The sequence below is a fragment of the Patagioenas fasciata genome, chromosome Z (genome assembly GCF_037038585.1).
Source record: "Patagioenas fasciata isolate bPatFas1 chromosome Z, bPatFas1.hap1, whole genome shotgun sequence".
Classification (NCBI taxonomy): Eukaryota; Metazoa; Chordata; class Aves; order Columbiformes; family Columbidae; genus Patagioenas; species Patagioenas fasciata.
The window spans coordinates 11,512,081-11,536,303 of NC_092560.1; the positions used below are offsets into that span (position 1 = coordinate 11,512,081).

At 42.1% G+C, this 24,223-nt stretch overlaps 1 protein-coding gene across 2 annotated transcripts in view; it reads right to left on the minus strand.

The window, feature by feature from the left end:
• The window catches only part of SVEP1 (sushi, von Willebrand factor type A, EGF and pentraxin domain containing 1), a 133,048-nt gene extending 109,046 nt beyond the window's left edge, over nucleotides 1-24,002 (minus strand). Inside the window, exons 1-3 of one of the 2 annotated variants that reach the window (XM_065860361.2) lie at nucleotides 23,361-24,001; nucleotides 2,831-3,086; nucleotides 1,470-1,646 (exon numbers count right to left, since the gene is read on the minus strand). In XM_065860361.2, coding sequence (XP_065716433.1) covers nucleotides 1,470-1,646; nucleotides 2,831-3,086; nucleotides 23,361-23,879 — 952 coding nt within the window. In that variant the 5' untranslated portion in view covers nucleotides 23,880-24,001. Of the gene's footprint in view, nucleotides 1-1,469; nucleotides 1,647-2,830; nucleotides 3,087-23,360 lie in introns of both variants that reach the window. The other variant, XM_071802615.1, reaches the window with a different exon arrangement.
• Between the last annotated feature and the right edge of the window lie 221 nt (nucleotides 24,003-24,223).

The following is a 24,223-nucleotide window of genomic DNA, read 5'->3' on the forward strand; positions in this document are numbered from 1 at the left end:
AGTTAACTGAGCACACAAGTAAGCTGTACCCACTTACATAAAAAAGGATTCTGATCCAATATGCCAATGCTGACATTTACTTTAACTACATTCCTCTGCTCGGGTTGCACTCATACCCCAATGAATTCCTGCTTACCTCCTCTTAATACAGAACAAAGGAAAGATGCTCCAGAGGCACAAGGTGAATTATAAGGTGGTGACTGGCAGGGAGTATAATACAACTGATCAGCCTTCCAACACAAACACTGGGGTATCTCAGTCCTTTCCTGCACTGATGGCAGACAATACCTTTTCTCCATTATGTGCTTATGTATAGTCCAGATCCCTCACTGTACCCTTATAATCCTCCTTGTGCAGACATACAGCCATCACAATCTCTGTTGAACCTGAAGGAATTCTTCAGCTTCTAGTCACAAACCTGCCTGTGTCTAGTCTCTGAACAGAACTACCAACTCTTACAAGTCACATCAAGAGACTTCCTACATGTAATGAAAATCACATTTAAAAAGCAGCAGGGCCCTCATAAACAGCTATCCAACCAATTCATGTATCCATTGCACTTAGTTCACATTTAATGAGGAGACATTTCCTGAGAACTGTGGTATGCAGAATATAAGAGAGATATGAGAATGCAAACAAGATTGATATAAATACTGTATTTTGTTTCAAGTTGAGCAATATTTTATTATTAGTACTCCTTTTGTCCACCTCACAAACCAAACATACCAGAGCTGAGATATGATATGCTCTGATAATTTTAAAACTTTTGTCCTAGAATTAATTGAGTTAGACAAAACCTGCATACTTTCTTCAAAAATAAAGAACTGTAAATTGTTATTTCAACTGGAGACTTCGAATGTATACTGGTAAAAGGACTTGTCCAAAAAGCAGTAACAGTAACAACAACAACAACAATAATCTTAGCAAAATGTGATGACAAATTTCTGTTTAGTGACCCAAATGCCTTCTTCCTCTTTGGTAACTGAAAGTAAACATGAAACAATTAAAGAACATTTAATAGACTGTAAGTTTCGCCAAGGATTTATCCTGCAAAGATACACATATACAGCCCCTCTCCAAACAGAAAAGTTCATGAAAGTTCAAAAAGTGATCAGCAACATTTATGAAGGAAAAATTTACTAAGAGCATTTGAGGGCAAAAGACATTACCTCAGACTTCATAAACTCTAGTCACAAACTGCTGGTGAGCTGTGTTTTAGGGAAGTTTTACTGTGTCAGATCATTTGCCCTATTCTTACCTCTTTCTTGTCCATCTCTTTGGACTATTGCTGGAGACAAGGCATAAGGTGACTGATTAATAGAGCTATTCTGTGTCCTCAGCCAGAGAGTTTTCTGACAGCCTGAAACAAATTCTGATCCAGGTTCATATCAATAACCCCAAATAGAGCTTTTCACTCTCAACTGGATTAGCCATAAAGAGAAACACAAGCACTGAGACATGAAACTCACCTGTGCATTCATGTTGTAGTCCTTTGCCATAGTACCCTTTTTCACAGATGCACTCAAACTGGCCAGTGTGAGTGCCGCATTTACAGCTTGCCATGATGTCGCAGCAGTTTTCATTTGCCTCACAGAGATATGAACAATGCGATAAATCTTCTTGGATATAGCTGCCAGAAGGCAGGTCTGAAATAGTATCAATTTATTAACAAAAAATCCAAACAAAATCCCCCCACAATCTCATATTATGTCATTAGTGAAATGTTTCTTAAAAAACCTAGGCTGCAGTTCTAAGAAGTAGTGATGGTAGCATGAAGCAGAGCCTTGCTACACTCAAAATGTGAAAAAAAAAAAAATTGGTTTTCTTATTCTGGAAAAAAGCTCGCTGAAATCCATGGTACAAAGATCCTCAAATTTTCTAACCTGGCTTAATTTGAGTCTAAGACCACCAGAATACAGTCCCGCTCCCAGCAGAAGCTGCCAGAACAGCCTTTCCTGGCTTTGGTGGATGCCACCTCTTTCCCATCAGGAGAGTCATGGCATGTATAACCAGTTGGTCATAATAAAATCTTTCCTTCAGCACATTCACACAGACCAATTACATCTTACATGTAACAAACAGAATGGCAGTAAACAATACTACTTACATAAAAGTAGTATGCTTTTAAAAGTTAAATGTAGCAACCAAATGCAAATGGTTAGTCTGATGAATATTGTAAGCCTCAATGAGGCAGCACTGGCTTACAAATGAAAGTCTAGTCACATGCTCTCTCTTGCTAGTCTAAACTTGCTCTCTTTTTCAGGAAGAACTCTGTGTTTTTTTTAAATATAGTAGATTCAAAAAGGACAAAAGCACAGTCTCTTTCCACCCCTTGCTCTCTCCAGTTTTTACTGAATGTATAAAGTCATAGCCATAAATTGTATTTACTCCTATACACAAATCAGTCCTGAACAGTCAGCTTTGGTTTCTGTGTAAAATAACAATAGGTATTAAGGCAAGTCCTAATGTGTGCACTAGGTTTCTCTTTTGGATAACCATGTATCTGAATACAAGGTTCTTCTGTTCAAGCAGAAGTTACACTGGGTCAAGACCACAGTCTGTTCTTCATGGATAAAATGAAGACTTGAATGGAGATAAATATGTATATACCAAAGAAACTAATTTGGCTCACATTTTGCTGATGATGAGTTAGTCAAACAAACAGTTTATCCTTTTACCTGAGGAATGAACACCTCTACTAGAAAGAGGAAAAATATTCACAAAAAAAGGGATCAACACTATATGAAATGTAATTACAAGACAGTACTAGAGATCTTTCTATGCAGACCTCTCTGTTCTCTGTAGACTTCTGAAGTTAGTACATTAGTACCTTCATGAAGAGCTCTGCGTGCCAGAGCTTCAAACTCAGTAAAACTGTGAAGAAGGTAACAGTGATCTTCTTTTGGATGGGATGCCATGTCATTCAGTTCTCGGATATTCCCCTGCCATATCCCAAAGGTGAAGATCTCCACTCCAAATTCTCGCAAGGATGCCGCAATGGGTCTTGGGTCTCCCCCATTGGAATATCCATCAGTAATGAGAAATATCACCTTTGTGGCATTTCCGCGGGCATGCCGTAATATTTGCTGGAAGAGAAAACAAAATCGCACACCTCAGCAAAAGGTCAGCAGCAGTTGACCTGTACACTACTTCCTCCATGATGTGTCTCCTTTTATTTGAATTCTATACCTAGATTAAGTCCTTGTAAGACCACTCACTACAACAAAGATCAACCATCTGCAAGTAGAGCCTGTGGTTAGATAAGGCCACCTACTGAGTCACGCTTCAGATGGTCACAGTCTGAACAATCACAGAAACCATGACACGATCTGAAATAAGACACTTTTCACACTGACTGATTAAGTCACCTGTGTGTCAGACAGCCATGTTCCTGACCAGTGCTTCAGTAACTTTGTTGCACAGGTAATGCAAACATTAAAACTCTAGTGCAAGACCCATGAGATGAGAGGTCAGATGCTGCCAATTGTTTCAGTGCCATGGGAATGATGTGGATGTGTATCAGCTGCCAGTTCCATCCATGTTGCTTTTCCGTTCAGCTTGTGAAATGCCATTTGTTTCCAAATTGGCTTGAACCATTCAAGTAGGTAAAAACTCACCAAATCCTACCCTGAAAATGTGCTGCAAATGGTGGCACAACCAATCTCATTATCATGGCTTTCACTATGTAATTTAGGGACAAATTCTCTAAAGTTTGTTAGAAGTAACTAAGAACAAAAAGTGCATTATTAGGGATAATTTTGCTCAAAATATCCACAAATCTACTGGAAAAACTGTAGGGACTGACAGATCCATGAAAGGTGACGAATCAGTCAAAACCACAGATAAAAGGAAGGAAAAGGTAGTGAGATGGAAGAGATCCTGTCAGAAACAGTCATGTTAAAAAAAAGCATCTCAGACAGGTGATGTGCAATGCAAAAATATAGTTGTGCCTGATGAGACTTCATATGCCCCTCTCTATGAAGGGAAGTTGAACAGGTTTTAGAAACAGATGAGAACATGGGATTAGTTAGAAACAAGTTCCTACTTGCCAGGCCAGAAAATTATAAATAAAAAGGAAAGAATTTGGGTATATCATGTCCTTTTAAATAAGTTTCAAAAGAGTGACAATGCGCGAGGCGATTTGCTTTCCTACGCTCACCCTCAGCATCCGTCCTACAGTCAGGTGCTGAATCTTCACTACCAGCACAACTGCACTAGGAAACTGGAACCCAGAAAAATAAGCAATCCTCAAAACTGTAATTTTATGTGTGGAAAAAACCCTACAGCATGACAACAGTCATTGGAGTTTCCCATGACATCATGTATTCAAAGACTGAATGTCAAATCAGAGACAATGGCTATGAAGTTTAACCAGGTAACCAGTAGATAAACAAGTGACTAAAAGAACAGTTTTCTTCATTCTGTGCAAACTGGTTTCTCCTAAGAGACTAAAATCTTTCTATCTGTATCTGCCACCACGGTGCCTGCTCTTCTGTTGGTGATACCTTTTTTCCAGTGAGTCTGAGGTAACAAATACGATCTAACATATTTTAACGTCATCTTATGTTTTGATCCACTAGATTATAAGGCCCACTTCTGAATTATTGTTAGTTTCCTATGAAGAAGCATTTGGATTCTTGGTTATTTTAACCCCAGCATATCATTCCCCATTTGCTCCTGTTGAATTGTGCTTTTCTCCCTTACAGCAGCTTAACAACATCACCTTAGCTTGTCCATCATGGCCTCAAAAAACTGCTTGTAATCCCTTCCGCCTGCAGCCACTTACAGATTTAAGGATCATTTAATCTATTACGTCACAGAAAACATCTGTAAAAACACTCAGTACTGCCTAAGGACACGCCCCACAGATTCCTGACCGTTTCATCCTTCCAGTCTGACAGTGCAATAGTGCTAATTACTCTGCGAGTAAGTTGGATGATAGGTAGAGCGCTTGCAAAAATGTCATGTTAATGTCCAGTGGACTAGACACCACCCTATGGAGTCAACCACACTCACAATTAGCCACAGGTTGTCAGACTATGAGTAAATATGGGACCACCACCAACCTCATGGTGGCCAGGTGCTGTCTGAGGTTCTAAAGCAGAGGATCATGAAGGTGCAGCTTCTTCCTCCATGAACTTATCTGGAAGGAGCTAGATGCAGACTTTCAACTTGGTACCATGCAAATTACTAACATGTTTATTTCAGTAATAGATTGTACCACACAACAATCAATATAACAGACCACATATTACAGACCTTTGAATGATACTCCAAACCCCATGTTGTTACGTGACGAGTAGTAAATGTATTTAAGCCACCCTTAACAAACACAAATTGCAAAAATTGAGATGAACTGAGTTGAGCAGTTTCATTACAAAATTCTGAAGTAAGATGTATAAAGTAAAATTGTCTGGCTTTCAGCTCCAACAAAAGCTTACAAGTTAGGTCAGTCCAAAGAACCTGCAGAGATTTTATAATCTTTCCAGTAAGCCAGGTCAGATTTCAAGACGATTTAACTTTGACTTGTCAATTCACTTATTTCAGGTAAATACTAAACAAAAACAAGCAGACACATTATAAATCACAGCATAGACCACTGGCACTGTAGTAAGGAAGACTGCCAAGCAGTGTGTTGCTGTTGGGCTTGATTTTATTACTACTTGTATGCAAAACCTAAAGGGAGTGAAACCAAATTCTCTTGTAGACACAAATACCCTTTACAAACCAAACCTATTGTTCCTCATGTTACTTAAGTCATAAGTAGAAAACAAGAATGGAGTGAAAAACCAGAATGAAGTGGAAAACTAGAATGTAAAGAATTAGGAAAATAAAGACAAGGGAAAAGAAAATACGAAGGCAAAGAGTAGGAAAAAAATACAAATGCCTCATTTTGAAATGCATTTTGAAATGCATGCTCTAAGCCAAGTGCCATTGCAGGCAGAGAGGGGAGTGCTATTTATGATTAACAGATACAATTAACATGCTTAGCAGTTACTGTGCTATTTTAAAATAGAGTCTAAGCAACTTAAACTTCTATTCAACTTCTTAAGTATTCAGGCTGAAATTTTCCACTCAGGATGTTTGTCCCAAGCTGTTTCAGTGAAAATGGCTTTTATTTCAAAAAAACAAGATGAGGAAAAACATATGTTCCATCCATACTTATTTGTTTTTTGCAACCACAGCATCTCTGAGCTTTGCAGAAGGAACTTTCAATTTGCAAATCGCGTTTATAATGAAGGTGAAAAAATAGACCCCAAACATATGCAAACTGTGGAACTTGTGTAACTGAAGAGGAAACTACAATTTGCACAGGTTTAAGAGACACAGTGGAGATCACCACTGCAATTTTCTGAAGATCCCACCTGCATGCAGTCTGCTTTAGCAGAATATGATTTCAACTCAAGATTATGTCATAACACATACAGAAGGGAGAACAAACCTTAGTTTTGGCAGGACGTGGCTTGCAATTTCAGTAATATCGTTTCAGCACTGTTTCCCTCTCTGCATAGCACAAAGCCGCAAAAACTTTGTAGATGAAGGTAGTGGACAACATTGTATGTTACCCTAGCTTTTCAGCAGGTGATACTTATAATAGGTAACAATCAATCTCCTACATTTTCCCTAAATACAGGGACATGTCTGCATGGCAAATGAACAAACTAGCTTGAATCTCAGTAGCCTAGCCAGGACAACAGGGATCTCAGAAAGGAGTATTTAATCCAATTCTGATTAGTAGATTAGCATGGCTCTCTGCTTTACAAAACAAGACTGCCACCAATGCTCTCTGAAACTGCTGGGCAGAGTACACAAACCCTCCGTGTCTTTCCATGCGACCACGAAAGGTCCCCTGGCTGTGGGTCCCGTGAACAAGAGCTTACCAAGCCCTCTTAAAAATGTGGGTCATTGGTTAAAGTAAGTGAGAAGCGTTGAGAAAAGACCATTTCTGAGGAGAAAATATCCCTTTAGCTACATGATCCTGAGATATATCAAGCAGCCAACAGCTTATTTTGTCCTCTGCATCTGAAAGGGTGACCTCCTGTTTGGGGCAGCACCTCCCTCACAAACAGACACAAACTGAGCTAACAGAGCATGAAACTGTCTTTCTGCTACCTGACAGACTTGAATATTCAGGCACCAGTGGATCTCAGCAGAGAAACAGACAGACAAACAGACAGGATTGCTAAATATTGCCCCTAGAAATCAAAACAAAACAAAGCCACTGAACAGCTTGGCCCTCATGTCTTGCAGCTGTAACTCTAGACACAGAAACCCTGCTGTATTATGGCAGAGCAAAAGAACAAGGGAAAGAAAGAAACATTCAGCATTTGAGGGGAAAAAAAAAGAGACGTAAGTCTGTTTTTAAATCATCTGTATATGTCTAGTGGTGCAGTTAGTGCTTCATTTCTTTCTCTGAAAGCAGAGTGACATTCAGAGCTGCTGGCAATCCAAGTAACAGTCTGTATTGCTCTGCCTCTTGTCTCCAATATTTGTGTGGCATTTCACATAATTTTTGTTTCCTTTAACCCTGACTCACATTCCTCTATTTCAAGACACCTCTCTCCTTTCCTCTCCAGAAAGTAGTTTCAAAAGCTGGTGGTTTTTGTTTGTGTGTTTGGTTTGTTGTTGATGTTATTAGATTTCCCCAACAGAAATTTCATGCATTTTAAAATGTCTGCTCACTTAACCCCTAAACTTGTAAGCATATAGAGAGGTGATTCCATGGATTTAATGAACTCTCATCAACTTCATGGTCTGTATCTACATAAAGATTACTTCTTTTCATGACACAGCTGTGCAGTCCTTTCCTAAATTGTCAGGTTCTTCAACAAATAAAGCTTAAAAGCCCACTAAACAGTACTCAGAAGTTAAAAGGATCCTGAGAATCCATTTATTTGGTATGAATATCCCCATCTGCTTCTGATTTTACTATCAAATGAAACTTAGCACCAGTCATAACCCAGAATAAGGTGCTGAATGACCTGTTTAATTGACAACAGAGCCCATTTGGTCACTACAATCAGAAAAATAATAAGGGATAAGTACAAACAAAACAATTAATGCTCTTGATGAGTGCAAGGAACTGCATGAGGCCACTAGAAACACCTTGTCTTTGACCATTTTAATACCTGTTTTCTTTTGTACACTTCTATCACAAGAATGATAGGTCAGTTTCAGTAATCCTTACAGATTTTAAATAAAACATTCTTTTCACATTAGCAAAAAGTTATTACCATCTGTATTGTATTCTGTCTCTGTTTAGTGTGAACAAATATCTGGCAGACTCACTATTTTCTTTGTGCCAATAACAGTCCTTAAAATTAAAAAATGAAGCGTTGTGCAACACAACAAGTAGTTGTACAAAATCCTCCTCTACAAAATTCACTACCGTAAGGCAAAATGAAATCCTATCAGTACAGTCACAAAAAAACAAAAAACAAACAAACAAAAAAACACGAAAAAACAGTTAAAAGCACTAACTTCTGTGTTCTTCAGTTTGTAAGACAAAGTTGGGGGATGAGTAGTACCCAAGACCAAAAACTTCCTCAGCTATTTGACAGCCACAGCAATGACATCAAAGGTTCTCTGTTGCTGCTTTGGTTATGTGTTCTGCATCTAATGCATGAATACTTGATCTTGGGCCTAATCTCTATCCGTACAAAATGTTTTGCTTTTAGAGAAGATTTTGACCATACAGAATTTGCTATTAATATATCTATCTAAAGGGAAACAAACTGAAATTGGTTAATCTGTCTCACTTTACAAACTAAACCTTAGATAACATCAGACAGCCCCAGGATCCTTGCCAGGGGAAGCTTGCCTTACAAGGTTTAAGTTGGAACCTAGCTTTCAAAATAACACTATCCAAACATTCATCACGAAAATTACACTACTCTTTGTATATTCCTAGGGAATACACTACCTAAGGGCTACAAAGGGAATGCTATTTGTTACTGGTCAGGAAGAACCGTCACTCCATCTCAGAAGTGACACAGAAAAAGTTCTTCATCAAAGAGCCATTCAGCCCCTCTATACCCTCTATACCCTCTATTCACTTACACTGAATTTGTTTTCACTCTAGGAATTATGTAAAACTTACACACCATGCTGAACGGAATGAGACAATTCTGTGTCCCACAGTATTTTGTAATATTACAGAATTAGTATAACCATATATAACACAACATATTCACCATTAAATTCAAATGAATAAATTATATTTTATTACAAGAAAAAAACTGCCTGGATTTGACCTACATATTCAGTGGAATATTAAAACAGTATGTCTTAATTTCTCACGGATGGCTTCAGAAGCAGATCTGCATGTCATTCACAAAGCGAAACAGTAATGCTAAATCCTTTTTAGAAGCTCACCCTTCGTTTCAAGGTTTCTTTGCTTTCATCTTTCCTGCAGGTAAAAAAAGTCCAAACCTGGCAGGAAATTTTATGTAAATAAATATTCTGGAAAGAATAAAAAATTACTACTATGATCAACCATAATTTTTGGTGAAGTCAAGGCACCTTATAACTGAATCCTGACAATCCTAAGGAGTTGGGTCATCTCATCAGAGTAACACAAAGCTAGAGGGTGACAAATACTGTTCCCCTTAATCATGATAAAAATTTTCTTATTCCTCTACATAAGAAAGCTGGGTATACCTCCTCTGTCCTATCTCTAAAACAGCAAAGATCTCATTTCACCACCTTTTCTTTTGGTCACTGAACACTGCTACTTCCACTGCTCCACTCCAATAAATCTTATCCCCTCTTCAGGTTTCATTGCCCCTTTTAGGAGAGGCACTAAAAGATATTCCATGGTTAGAGGTTTTAGTTTCCAGCTGGTACCTTTCGCCACTTTCTTCTGCACTGCTACACAAGCTCTAGAGAACAAGCTGTTACCTATATAGAAGAAATTAACTAATATAGAAGCTCTCCTTGAATATTCCCCTAGCAGGAACTGCACTCATAGGTCAGGGAGAAGATACATCTATAGGATTAACCTGGATATTTAAAGACTGCTGCAAGTCTTAGATTGTTGAAGGTATCAACCAAAATCCATAAAAAAAAGAAAAAAAAAATTATTTAAAATGCAGTGATTTCATGCTGGTCTAGTCTTTTATTACAATGATTTTCACTCCAGTTAAATAATATACTACCTCTACTGATTATTTTCACGCAATTAATTTATGATTACTTAAATAGTGGGTCATGAAAATCCTGTTCTTAATCTATGCATGTATCTTTTCATCTTTCCGATCCTTCTCATCCGCTCTGTCTTCATCTCTTCTTCCCACTCTGTCACCTGCTCTACATGTTGTCATCTTGCATTTGTTTTATATCCCTTTCCAACTTATATGTTTTTTGCATAATTGACAATGAACTTTCCAATCTCTTGTTAATAACAAAGTACAAGAATTCTAACTTTTTTTTTTTTTTTTTTTCCTCAACCTCAACAATTACCTTCCATCTCTAAGTAATTGGCAGGTATGATCTGAGGAAGTCTCAGAACTGAGTCAGACCCCTCACTCTGTAGATCAAAGCACACAGGTAAAAAAGCCAGGCACGCTCATGTCCAGGAAGTGTAGGGACATTATCATCTGAGGAAAGACTGACAGGTCTAGTATTGTTCAGCCTGGAGCAAAGAAGGCTTGAGGTCCTCTTATCCATGTACATAAACACTTAAAGAAGGGGGGTTAGGAGACTAAAGAAGGTGGATCCAGACTCTTCTAATTGGTAGCATAAGCCAAGAAGCACATACTGAAACAGGAAATTTCACTTAAACAAACAACATTTTTACTAGAAGTGTAATCCACCATTGAAACAGGTTTCCCAGAGAGCTTGTGGGATCTCCACCCCTGGAGATATTCAAACCCAGCCAGACAAGAGTCCTGAGCAACCTGATCATGTAGACTCCACTCTGAGCAGGGGGTTTGGACTAGATGGTTTCCAGAGGCCACTTCCAACCACAACAATTCAGTGACTCTGTGGTTTTGTGATATGGAAAGAATATATTCGACTGCCAGTTCTTAGCATTTATTATTAACCTGACCTTTTTCCCCTCTTTCTATCACATGGATTCTGCCTGTAGTGCCTGTGTTACATTTTCAACTCTTTAACTACGGTTGCACAGTTAAAAAATTCCATTTCATGCATTTTGTACAGTTTGAAAAATGAGTAAACCATTCTTACCTCAGAGAGCAAAGCTACACACTCCAAGCTTAAGAAAATCATCTTCGCATTGCATAAAGACTGTTTCTTCCCCCCCACCATCAAAAAAACCCTAACAAACCAAACCCCCAAACCATCACTGCCTTTGCAATGACAGGAGCTACTACACAAAATTTTGACCTAAACATTTGTTTTACACAAGTTCTAGGACTCTTGGATCTGGTGACTTGAAATTGGGTGGCTTGTAGTTTTGAGCTCTGAATTAAAACAGGACAGGCCATGACAAGCTATGAGATGAGACAGCAAGGATAGAGTGGTGGGGTGCTAGCGAAGACCCTCAGCTGGTGGCCCTGAGATGTGCTGGCCTCACTGGAGCCCACTTGAAGTCTTATGGAGATGAGCCAGGGACTCATGAGGTAATAGAGGCCAACAGAAAAACACCAGTGAAATGCTTCAAAAGAATTAAGGGGTGTTCTCCTAAGAAGGTGACACAGTCAAGAGCCCAGCTGAAGTGCCTCTACACCAATGCACACAACATAGGCAACAAACAGGAGGAAGTCACCATGTTGCTAGAAAGCTATGACCCAGTGGCCATTACTGAAACTTGGTGGGATGGATCCCATGACCGGAGTGCAGTGACTGATGACTACACGCTGTTCAGAAGGAAAAGGCAAGGAAGGAGGTGCAGAGGGGTTGCCCTCTACATAAAGAGACAGCCTGTGAACAGCTGTTGCTGAAGAATAGACATAAGCAGGTAAAAAGCATATGGGAAAGAATCAGAGACCAAGGTAACAAAGGAAACCTTGCAGTTGGTGTCTACTACAGGCTGCCCAATCAGCAGGAGACTGTTGATGAAGCTGCTTACCCCAGCTACAGGAGGCATCGCATTCACAGGCTCTTGTCCTGCTGGGGGACTTCATCCACCCCAACATCCACTGGAAAAGTACCACAGAGACCTGCAAGCAATCCAAGAGACTCCTGGAGTGCATTGGAGATAACTTCCTAAGCCAGGTAATGGACAGCCATACCAGGGAGGATGCAATACTGGACCTCATAGTCACCAATGCAAGCGAGCTAATCAGTGATGTCAAGACTGGAGGCAGCCTGGGCTGCAGCGATCACACGCATATGGAGTTTGCAGTCCTGAGGGCCATGGGACAGCAAAGAGTAAAATCAGCACCCTAGATTTTAGGAAAGCCAACTTGCAGCTCTGCAAGGAGTTAGTCAATGGGACCCCTGAGAAACTGCCCTCAGGGACACGGGAACAGAACAGAGCTGGCAGATCTGTAAGGAGGCTTTCCACAGAGCTCAAGAGCTCGTGATCCCCAGATGTAAGAAACTGGGTAAGGAGAATAAGAAGCTGGTATGGCTGAGTCGAGATCTGCTGGTCACAGTGAAGGGCAAGAAGGAAATGCACAGGTGGTGGAAGCAAGGACAGGTGTCTTGGGAAGAGTAGGGGGACACTGCCTGGTTGTGCAGAGATGGGTCAGGAAGGCCAAGGGACAGCTGGAGCTGAACTTGGCAAGGGATGCAAAGAATAACAAGAAGAGCTTCCACAGATAACATCAACCAGAAAAGGATATAAAAGAAAATGTATCCCCATGATAAGGAAGACTGATAAACGGATAACAACGGATAAGGAGAAGGCTGACGTACTCCACAGCTTTTTTTGCCTTCTCTTCTCACACCTCTCGAGCAGATGAACTGCAAGACAGGGACTGGGGGAGCAAAGACCATCCAAATGTAAGGATCTGATTTGTGATCACTTAAGGAATCTGAACAGACATAAATCTATGGGACCCAATGAAATGCATCCCAGAGTCCTGAGGGAATTGGCTCATATAGTTGCCAAGCCACTCTCCATGAGAAGCATGGCAGTCAGATGAAGTCCCTGCTGACTTGAAAAAGGTAAACATTGCACCCATTTTCAAAAAGGGTAGAAAGGAGGAGCCCGGGAACTACTGACATGTCAGCCTCACCTCTGTGCCTGGGAAGATCTTGTTACAGATCCTCCTAGGAGCTGTGGTAAGGCACATGGAAGACAGGGAGGTGATTCAGGACAGCCAGCATGGCCTCACCAAGGGCAAGTCCTGCCTGAGCAACCTAGTGGCCTTTTGTGATGGAGTGACTACATCAGTGGATAAAGAAAGGGCTATGGTTGTCATCTATCTGGACTTCCGTAAAGCCTTTGACATGGTTCTCCACAACATCCTTGTCTCTAATTTGGAGAGGTATGGATTCGATAGGTGGACTGTTCAGTGTGTGAGGAACTGGCTGGAGAGCAGTGGCCAATGGCTTAATGTCTTGTTGTCGCTAGTGACATGTGGTGTCCCTCAGGGGTCCATATGGGGACCAGTACTGTTTAAGATCTTCATCAAGAACAGAGACACTGGGATCAAGTGCACCCTCAGAACATTTGCAGATGACACCAAGCTAAGCGGTGCAGCTGACATGCTTGAGGGACGGAATGCCATCCAGAGGGACCTGGACAAGCTCGAGAGCTGGGCCCATGTGAACCTCATGAGCTTTAACAAGGCCAAGTGCAAGGTCCTGCCCCTGCGTCAGGGCAACCACCGGTATCAATACTGGCTGGGGGATGAAGGGACTGAAAGCAGCCCTGTGGAGAAGGACTTAGGGGTACTGATGGATAAAAAGCCTGGACATGAGCCAGCAATGTGTGCTTGTAGTCCAGAAGGCCAATTGTATCTTGGGCTGCATCAAAAGGAGCATGGCCAGGAGGTCAAAGGAGGTGATTCTGCCCCTCTGCTCCATTCTGACGAGACGCCACCTGGAGTCCTGCGTCCAGCTCTGGAGCCCTCAGTACAGGACACACATGGACCTGTTGGAGAAGATCCAGAGGAGGCTGGATGATCAGGGGGCTGGAACAGCTCTGCTATGAGGACAGGTTGACAGAGTTGGGGTTGTTCAGCCTGGAGAAGATAAGGCTCCAAGGAGACCTTATTGTGGCCTTTCAGTACCTAAAGAGGGCCTAAAAGAAAGATGGGGACAGACCTTTTAGCAGGGCCTGTTATGAGAAGACAAGGGTTAATGATTTTAAATTAAAGGAGGGGAGATTCAGGCTAGATAGGGGGAGGAAATTTTTTACAATGAGGGTGGTGAAACACTGGTCCAGGTTGCCCAGAGAGGTGGTAGCTGCCCCATCCCTGGAGACATTCAGGGTCAGCGTGGATGGGGCTCTGAGCAACATGATCTGGTTGAAGATGTCCCTGCTCATTGCAGGGGGTTGGACTAGATGAGCTTTGAAGGTCCCTTCCAGCCCAAACTATTCTATGATTCTATGATCTGGCAAATATTTGTTTCTTTTTTTGTTTCAAACATTAATTACTTGTAAAAAGCAGAAAAAAAGCTGAACAGAATAATTAATTCCAAAAGGTCACACACAATTCATGACCTGGCCCATCTACTGCCAGCTGTCACTACTCAGTTATCTTCTGAATATCTTCTTTTGCTCCAGGACTGCTTGAATTGAGCAACATGAACAGAGAGTTATCACTGATAAGACTTGTCCAAGCCCAACTGTGTGAGGTGGCATGTTTGGGAGAGAAACAGGACAGACTATTGCACTCCCTGCTTCACTGATTATACTGTGCATGCTCAGCAGAGCACCACAGCTCTGAACAGTAAAACTTCTTAGAGGCTGCCAGTCAGACCCTTCACCTTCCTCGTTGAAATTATCAGAGAGACCCTGATATCAGAGAGACCCTGAAAGAGAGGGAACATAATAATTTTAACAGGACCTTGTGTTTTGAATTGTGTTAACATCATAGAGAAGTAAGTATCTCAAAGATGTGAACAAGGTTCTGGTCACCCAAATAACCTACCTGTTGCTAAGGGCAGTAGTGTTTTTAATTTCTGTACCTAGGACAGTCAGAAAGTTCTGAGCATCACAAATATTCTGTTTCATGTACAATATCTAACCTTCAAATTTCAGCAACAAGTGGAACTGAAGGACTAACGCTAAAAATGTGTCACAGAAAATGCAAAATATATACACATACAGAATATTAATGCTGAGTTTTGAGTCAGGAAATACTGCTAATGATTTATTTTGCTGGAAAGGCCACTCGTAAGTCTAGGAAATGGCTTAAAAATAAAACATCTTCTTTTGTCCTGACTTCTTCAAAATTGTAATGCCTGGAATTTGTTTCCTGCTCTTGGAACAAAATGCTCAGTAGATTTTCTGGTTTGCCTTTGTATCTCTGGAGCAAGGAACATGGTAAGACTGATTTCTCTGTGCAGGTGCTACCTCTAAAGGACTGGGGATCAGAAGGTACTTACTGTCAGACCCCTCCAGCAAGGGCTCTGAGACAACAGGACAAAAATGGTTTTCTCAGGAAAAGTAATCTCTGTTCCTGAAACATTTATGAAAACATCATCCAGATACCATAGTGATGGAAGGTTTAATTCATTGTGCTCTTAGTTCTGCTATTGCATCAGCAACATCTGTGTTAGTTCCTGCAGCAATGTCTCATATTTCTTACCTTTCCTCTGTCTCTGTATGATACACTGGGAAATGGCTACAGGGTTTATGGTACTATGCTGTTAATAAAGAGTGTGCCTTCTAAGGGAGGCCTGTTCTTGGCAGATACACAACACAGTGGATGCTGGCACACCTCTCTCTCTTTGCATTCCCAAACCTCCTCTCCTTACTTCACACATGGCTGGTTGACAAAACACAGGTCAGGAAGGCCACTCTACACTGTGCATTGCAGATCCTTCCAGGCGGGAACATCCATCTAGGTTCTCAGAGCTAGAAGTTATGAAAATGTCAGATGTGACCTTGTAAGGTTTAGGATTAGATCAGTGTCCTGTAGTACAGGGAAATCGGTACATGATGGAAAGACAAGAAACCACCACTCAGTAATACCAGTTTCCTTGCTGGTAATGCCCAACTCAGCAATGAGAGACACAGAACACCCCTTTTTGTGCCAAAAGGAGTACTTCAGCAAGGCTAGAACACATGAACACTGGTGGAATGGATCAAAATGAAAAGCAGACTTCAGGTGACTTCTTTCTAAAACTTCAGTAAAAACCACATCATTACTAAAATATACTGGTCATTTGCATAGTTCCTCAGGATCTCTCTCAAACACTGTAACAGTTTCATTGCTTCTGAAAGGCTCCCAGTGCACACATGGTATTTCCTATTCAAAGCAGATGGGAAAGTCAGAAAATGTCAGCTCATCACGTCACCATTCAACTATATCTCACACAGTATCACCAACAGGTACTCTTTATGGGTGGAAGTCATAAAGCATTCTATGCAGTTATGTGAATGATCAAACAGTATATCCATAATGATCATTTCAGTCTTAAAACTTCATGAAAGATATTCAGAAAACATAACAACTGAAATCAATAAAACCTCATGGACTTTTCATGGAATTTCAGTATTTTTATGGAGACTATGACTTAGATTAAATCTAGCATGTCTTCAAAGTTTGTCCTTCTGTTGGCTAAAACCGTAAGCATCTTTGAATACCGCTGATCAAACTCAAAGTATTGCAACAAAGCAAGACACAATATGCCATAATGAGCATCTCGAAAATTAAAGAACAAAAAGAGAACTGTAACTTCCAGTTCTTTTATGGGCTCGTTTTCCATTCTCAATGCCACCAAGTTGCATGAGCAAAGTACTTGGCCGGGAGTTGTGCAAAAGTGTAAGTATAGACAGTAACTTGAATGCCAAGCCAGGTTTTAGTAAGCCACAAACTTTGCACGTAAATACTGTAAATCACTGCATCCAGTAACAGTTCTTTTTATACAACATAGTGCACTGCTTCTACTTATCCCTAGTACTAGAATGAACATATTGTTGGAGCACATTCAGAGGTATAAAAACCATGGATTGGGAGGGCACACAGTCCAAAGTGTTAAAGAGAACTGACAAGTGATTTTTCCAAGCATTTAAAATCAATTCCTTAAAAAGCAATGAAGAACAGAACACTCACTAGTATTTTTTGCCCTTTTCTGATCAGAACTACCAAGTGTATTGCTTCTAGGGATATTGGAGAAGGAAGAACAGAGAATAAAGGAGAGGAAGCCAGTGTCTAATTCAGAGTCTAGATTCAGGCAGTGTATCTATGCCGCTGCAGCTTCCTACCTGCTCAGTGGAGTGGAAGACACTGGAATAAATGGTCTCAGCACATCCAACACAGAACCACTATATAAGAGGCCTTGCATACAGGTACGAACCTACCAGTGGTCTCTACTGGGATACAGAGTCCCAGGATGATGCATTTCAATTTCTGCCTGAAGCCAGGCTGTCTCTCTTCTGTACCTCACACTGATGAAGTCAGTTTGTCTCGTTGAACTGATGAGGCGAAAGGGTACATAGCAGTGTCCTTCAATGCTTCTTGTAAGACACATATTTTAGCATTTTAAAAACAAATTGCACTTAAGTTAAATGGAAGATAATAAATGGCTAATCAGCTAAATACCAGACTTCCACACCACCCACTTCTGCTTAGACCAAAATGCAGGACACAGTCCTGGGAGCACAAACAGACCAATTTCCGAAGAGTAGGTTTTCAACCAAAGAAAATCTTAATCCTGCTTAGCCCCATACATGATGCTAAACAGAGCACTTCTTGCCTGTCCCAGCCAAAAAGCCAGAGAAAAAAAAATTAACTACTTAATAACTTCTTAAGGTAGCTCCATTTCAGGCTAGGTCTAAAGACAATGAACAATGTGCAGATGTGTACCTTGCCTCTGACCCTGTTATATTAATCTTGTGAGTAAATCCTAGGCAAGATTACAGTATGCAGGATAAGTACTTTTCACAAATGCTACACTGATTAAAAGTGGTGATTTAGAAATGACACTAATAATGGCTGACAGAAACTCCACTCTCAATTTGCTCTGTAATTGCTAACTATCAGCTCTGCAATTTCAAAGGTGACCACAGTGGTAAATCAGGTTGACTTCAGTTTTTAACACCATAATCTTTAATACAGACTTCAAGGCCATATTGGAACTTACAAATGCCCACTGCTGTCAGCTAGCTCTAACTGACCTAAGCCATCATCAGATATTCACAGCACAATGGCAGAAATAGGCTAGAATCTGATGCTCTCTCATTTTAAGTTGCTGATTCTGCAGGTCATAGGAATAAAAATCCATAAACACATTCTTGATAAACAGACAACACACATCACTCTAAATGCTTATCTTCTCAGTGAGAGGGTACTACATTTTTCAAATTAAAAAAAAAAAAATTTAAATCGAAAGTAAAGATTTTTAATTTCCTTTGCTTCAACTATTTTTTATTTTTATTTCAGAATGAGATTCTGAATCAGAAAATGCATTGAAATTGAAAGCCAGTTATCCTAGTGGGTAAAAATGCTGCATCTTGTACTTTCGTGCTTTTGACATACAGAAGAAACAAAGTCATCATTACTTATTTAAACAAGCATTAAATAAGCATTAGAACTGTTTATCCCAAATTGATATGTGCTTACATTCTTTTGAGGGCCAGTTTTTCATGCTTGTTAATTGGATGACAACAGAACACTGAATCTGACATGCTGGTTGGCCACTCCTCATGCTCCCTCAAGATCAGGTTAGATACAAAAGCCAGATTTTAAAGATCAGATATTCAGAAAATGTGTCACTTCACTCTGTAGGTGCCGTGACAGACCTTCCACTTACATACAACGCTGACTTCAGTAGCATAAAGATGAACTACAGAAGCAAAAAGCCCATCTTTTTAATCTAAGAATTATTAAAATAACACAGAGCAACTACCAAAGCCTCCCTCAGCTACTGCTTTGCCAAGTTGTTAGGACAATTGACTTGCCTGTTTAAGGCTGCCAGTGCGCTACCTCTGACTTCAACTCAACAGCAGTGCGCATATATAGTACAACTTCCAAGTTCAGTTTTGAAGATAAATACTTCCCATTCTACTTCAATTGAAAGACAGAAACAAACCTGTCTTCTTAGAAGCAGCTATTATTATTTTGTCAAGAGGCTGCCACATGGAGTAGTTTAAATCATTTGTATTTTCGTCTTTTTTAGCCCACAGCAATCAATGCAGCTTCATGATGTTTAAACTGTCCATCAATAAAGATGGCACATCAGTGCTGGTACATATGTAACTGTGAATCTTAGGTGCTAAGATAAGAACATACCACTAAACTTCCACCCTTGTTTCTGTTTCACGATGGATCTGGCAACAGATGCACATCCCTCCCACGACATGCAATGAGTGCTGTTAGCGGTGCTGATCTCTCAAAATTAGAAGCTCCAATCCAGGTGTCTACGCTGGGGAATTCACACTACTGGGCACTTCACACTACTGAGCTCTTTGGGTTTTAAATACATTCCTCAATTAGCTGCAGCAACACTCGCTCAAACCTGCTCATACTACAGTTCTGCTTCAGTTCTTCCTCACTGTCACAACAGCTCTGCAACTTTCGATAATGCAATAAACAATCTCACAAACTGCATGTAGTTTGTGCTGTCCCACCAACTTGTGACGTGCAAAACTGAAGCCAAAGTTATCTGAATGAATGAGCTTAGTTTTTTCCCCTTTCTCAAACTTCATATGTGCCTTAAAAGTACTGCTGAACAAGAGCAGAAGTTAATACCTCTAAATAACTGCTATTACAGATATTTTGTTATGTTAAATATGTTTCATAAAAATCAACATCTGCTCTTCCTAAGAGACACGAACTAAACACAAAGCAAGAAACTCACACCACCTCTATTAATGTCGTTTGAGGGATGTTTTGGGATCTTAAACTGAATTCTGAACAACTTCATACCTTAACTGTTTCCCTATTTTAAAATTTACTACTGTAGATAACATAAAAGACAAATTCATACTTTGTTTTTTGAGAAAGTAAACTTACATTTGAGAACATTTTAGTATGTTTGTAGATGAGCTAAACAGTGATAATGTCTAAATAAAAATTACCTTGAAATGTTACTAAATCTGATTGTCAGGATGCAAGTTTAAAAAAATCTTCTTCACTATGGATTTTTACCAAGCAAGCATGACAAACTCACCATCAAATTCCTGCAATCTGAAGGTAGCCTAAGAGGCCTCTGCTACATGTAGTTGCAATAAATTTCCCTCCTGTCATGTAGGGCAAAATGTTTCGGTCTTCTTTTTTTCCCCAAATCTGTGATTAGCACCTGACTCTGGAGCTCTGGAAAAAAGCCTGTGACAGCAGAAACTCTCTCTGTGATACCTCCATCACTGAGAAAAGTAACAAAAACACTAGGCCTTTTTACAGCAGCACAGGAAGCTAGCACTTGCTAGCTCAAGTGTGGCACGAAATCCCAAACAAGGTGGCAAAACTGAACACTGATAGCAGTTCAGCGTTCTTCATCAGGGTGCTGTCTCTTGCCAATGTCTCTTGTGGTACATCCTTCATGTGTCTGCATACCTGATATCATCTGTCTTTAATCTACTAGGTAGGAATGTCAAAGTGTGCTCCATGTGGCAAAAGTAAGTGTGGAGAGCTTTGACAGAACAGCAGCTCCACAGTAAACCTCTCTGCAAAGCACCTTTGGAGAGGATGCAAAAATGCAGTGCCAAGGCAAACTCTGATTTTTTTTTTTTTTAAAGAAGATGGACATTACATGGATGTGCAACAGCTAGTCAAACTGAGTAGGTCTACTTTTAGGATCATATTAAACAAATGGTTTTGCTGCCACGGGTTCTGAGACAGTAACTCCTAAGTAAATCCTGCTTCTGTTCACTGGTGTTCCCAGGTCAGCCACTGACTGGCCTGACAATCTTACAGAATTCACTTATCTACCTCCTTAGTTCCCGTAGAACTGTCACAGACTTGAATTAATCACTTTGAGAGCTACCAAGTGCTGCACGGTGACTTAAGTGCTGAGATTATTCTAACACTGCACTTTCCTTCATTTTCTGTTACTGTGACACATAATCGATACTCTTTTGCAGAATTTGTCATGTTTGCAGATACCTTTGGTTTTGGAAATGAAGCAGAGAATTCTGTTTAGAAGCAGAAGAAACCCCACATTAAAGTGTAAGAAGAAAACAGAGATTTTAGGGAAGTGAAAGAAGAAATTGTGATTGTACCAAGAGACAGTTAAAAACAAAGGACAGCAGTGTAAGAGCCCATAGGGAACAACAATTTTGCTATACTTAAAATGCTTCTTGAGATTTATTCCAATAGAAGTATTTTAAACTTAGAACAGTTGTTTTCTGAAGAGTCCCTAGAAAGGAGAGTATTCCCTGCAGCTGTAATTTGTCTCAAATGAAGAAAACATACTGAACAAAACCACAGTACAGGACCTTTAACCAAGAGCCAGCAAGCAGCCCAAAATTTAACTTTGTCTTTCTATTGCATTTCTCTCTGCCACTATGCGAATATTTTTCTTCCCACATTCTTATGAGACCGCAGTGCAAAATGACAGACAGTGATGCTCTTGTAACCACAAGGTTTAGTTGGGCTCATAAAACTAAATTGTAGGTTTCTGAAGGGAATTTCTGTTTATTCCATTTCAAAGGTATGATTAGGCAACACAGTGTATCAAGAAAACAGATGGTATTTCTTAAGCTTATGTTTTGTTTGCAACAGTTATTTTTAACTTGTATCATTAACTTTTTCAAACAGCACCCTGGGATGTATCTATATTGAAACCTGACTTGACAGAGGAAGATCTCACATAGGGGTGTGTTTTCCTAAAGCAGGTTTTCCATGTGAAACTCTGAGCACATTAGAAAATGGTCTTCCTTTCTCCTACCACATGTGAAGAAGAGAATAGTCTTTGCCAATTTCACATGCCCAGCACTGATGAACATCTTGCAGTCTCACTCATCAACTCCAAATGAGAGCATGTAAGATGTTTCAAGAAAAGTACACCCAATGTTCTGGCATAGGACACCACTAGAAATTAGATATAAAAATAACAGAAAACTGGACTTGCTTTGGGAATGCTCCTGTGCACAGAGGCCAAAGGTTAAGGAGCAGCCCGGTCTAGCCTTGTAAAAAAGCTTCCAAAGTAGACTGGCTGTCCATGAGCCATCTACTGGGAAACCTCCCCAGCATGCTCAAGTGCCAACACATGTCCAGGAGCTGCCTAAACAAAATTTATGCCATCGGACTGTATAACAACTTAACACCACAGATGATCAATTTCCAGTGTCTGGAAATGTTCCTGGACTTGCTTCTATTTATTGGTATACTACACACAGCTTAAGGGCACCTTTGTCAGTCATCAGCAATTAAAACAGTCACCTGACGACAGTATGAAGATATCTCTGACTGCTGACAGCTATCGGGCACCCAAGTCCCCCTGACAAGAAACAAAGCAGACATTTCAGATGCCAGACTTGACTCATATATATTATCACTTCTGAAATAGAGACATTGGCTCCATGCTTCTTCATAGTGAATTTCACACATTTGTTTGCAAGGGCAGCAGAAAACATGGGAGCTGCAGGTGTAGGCAGCATGAGACAATGGTGACTATCTGCCCTGATCAGACTATACCACATTTCACATCCCACCATACAGCCCCACACCTCTTGACACTGAACACCCTCACAAGGCACACAGACCACACTCCCACACCACACACCAAGCCATCACACCTCACCACCCTGAGCAACACTGCACCACATGCCTCGCATTGCTTTCCCTCGCGGCTGACAGCTTGCACCACCACACAGCCCATGGAACCACCACATTCCTCACGGCACACCTCACAGCACCACCGTGTCCCTCACCACACATCCCATGGCATCACCACACCTCTGACCATACATCCCACAGAACCACTGCATCCATCACCACACAACCCATGTGGAACCACTGCTTCCCTCACCACACACCTCACCGCACCACCGTGTCCCTCACCACACACCTCACAGCACCACCACGTCTTTCACCACACAGCCAACAGAACCACTACATCCCTCACCACACACCTCATGGAACCACCGTGCCCCTCACACCCCACCACACACCTCATGGCATCACCACACCCCTCACCACACACCTCGTGGAACCACCACAGCCCTCACTGTGCCCCTCACCACACACTTCGTGGCACCACCGCGCCCCTCACCACACACCTCACGGCGACAGGCACACGGCGCCCCGCACCGCACACCCATCACACCCCTCCCGGCACCACCACGCCCCTCACCGCACCCCGCCGCCCCCCAGCCCCCGCGCCGCGCTCACCGCCGCCTGCTGGAAGGCGCCCTTGGTGTAGGTGCCGCCGCCGCGGTAGGAGATGGCGGGGATCTCGCGCCCCAGGAGCGCGCACTTGTGCTGCTGCGGCCGCCGCCGCGAGATGTAGTCCACGCGCGGCACCACGTTGCTGCGCGAGGAGAAGGTGACGATGGCCACGCGCGTGGCCGCGGGCACCACGGGGAAGTCGGAGAGCAGCTTCTTGACGAAGCGCAGCTCGCTGAGGAAGTTGGCCGGACCCACGCTCGACGACTCGTCCACCAGGAAGACCAGCTCCAGCCGCCCGCTGCGCGCCCGCAGCCGCCGCACCTGGCGCTTGAAGGCGCGGCCCAGCTTCTCCACTTTGCTCTCCGTCGTGTCGGGCAGCGGCGGCGCCGCCAGGGCGGGAGAAGGGAAGGTGGGGGCGCGGGAGAGGGCGCCCGGCGGGCCGCCCGTCCGGCCCTGCGGCGCCGACGGCGACAACGACAGCGACAGCCCCCCCCAGCAGCAGAGAGCCACCAGGGGCCACATCGCGGTGCGGCGGGCGCGAGGAGACGCCGGCAGCCGCGGGAGGAGAGCGGCTGGTCGCCCCCTGACGCCCCACCTCCTGTCTGCTCCGAGGGGCAGCCTGCCCGCCTCCCCGCCGGCCCCCGAAGGTACCCGCGCTCTTTAATCCCCCCGCGGGCCTCCCCCGCGGCTCAGGCGCTGCCCCTCACACGCCCCCCCCCCGGCCCCTCGCCTTTCGGTAACGAGCCCACCCGCCGATCCCTCCCCGCCTCCCTGTCCCGCCCCTAAGGGTCCCCCCTGACTGGCGAGGGCGATCCCGGTCACTAGGAACGCTCTGAGCCGAAGCGGCGCGGTGCTGGGCTCCGGAG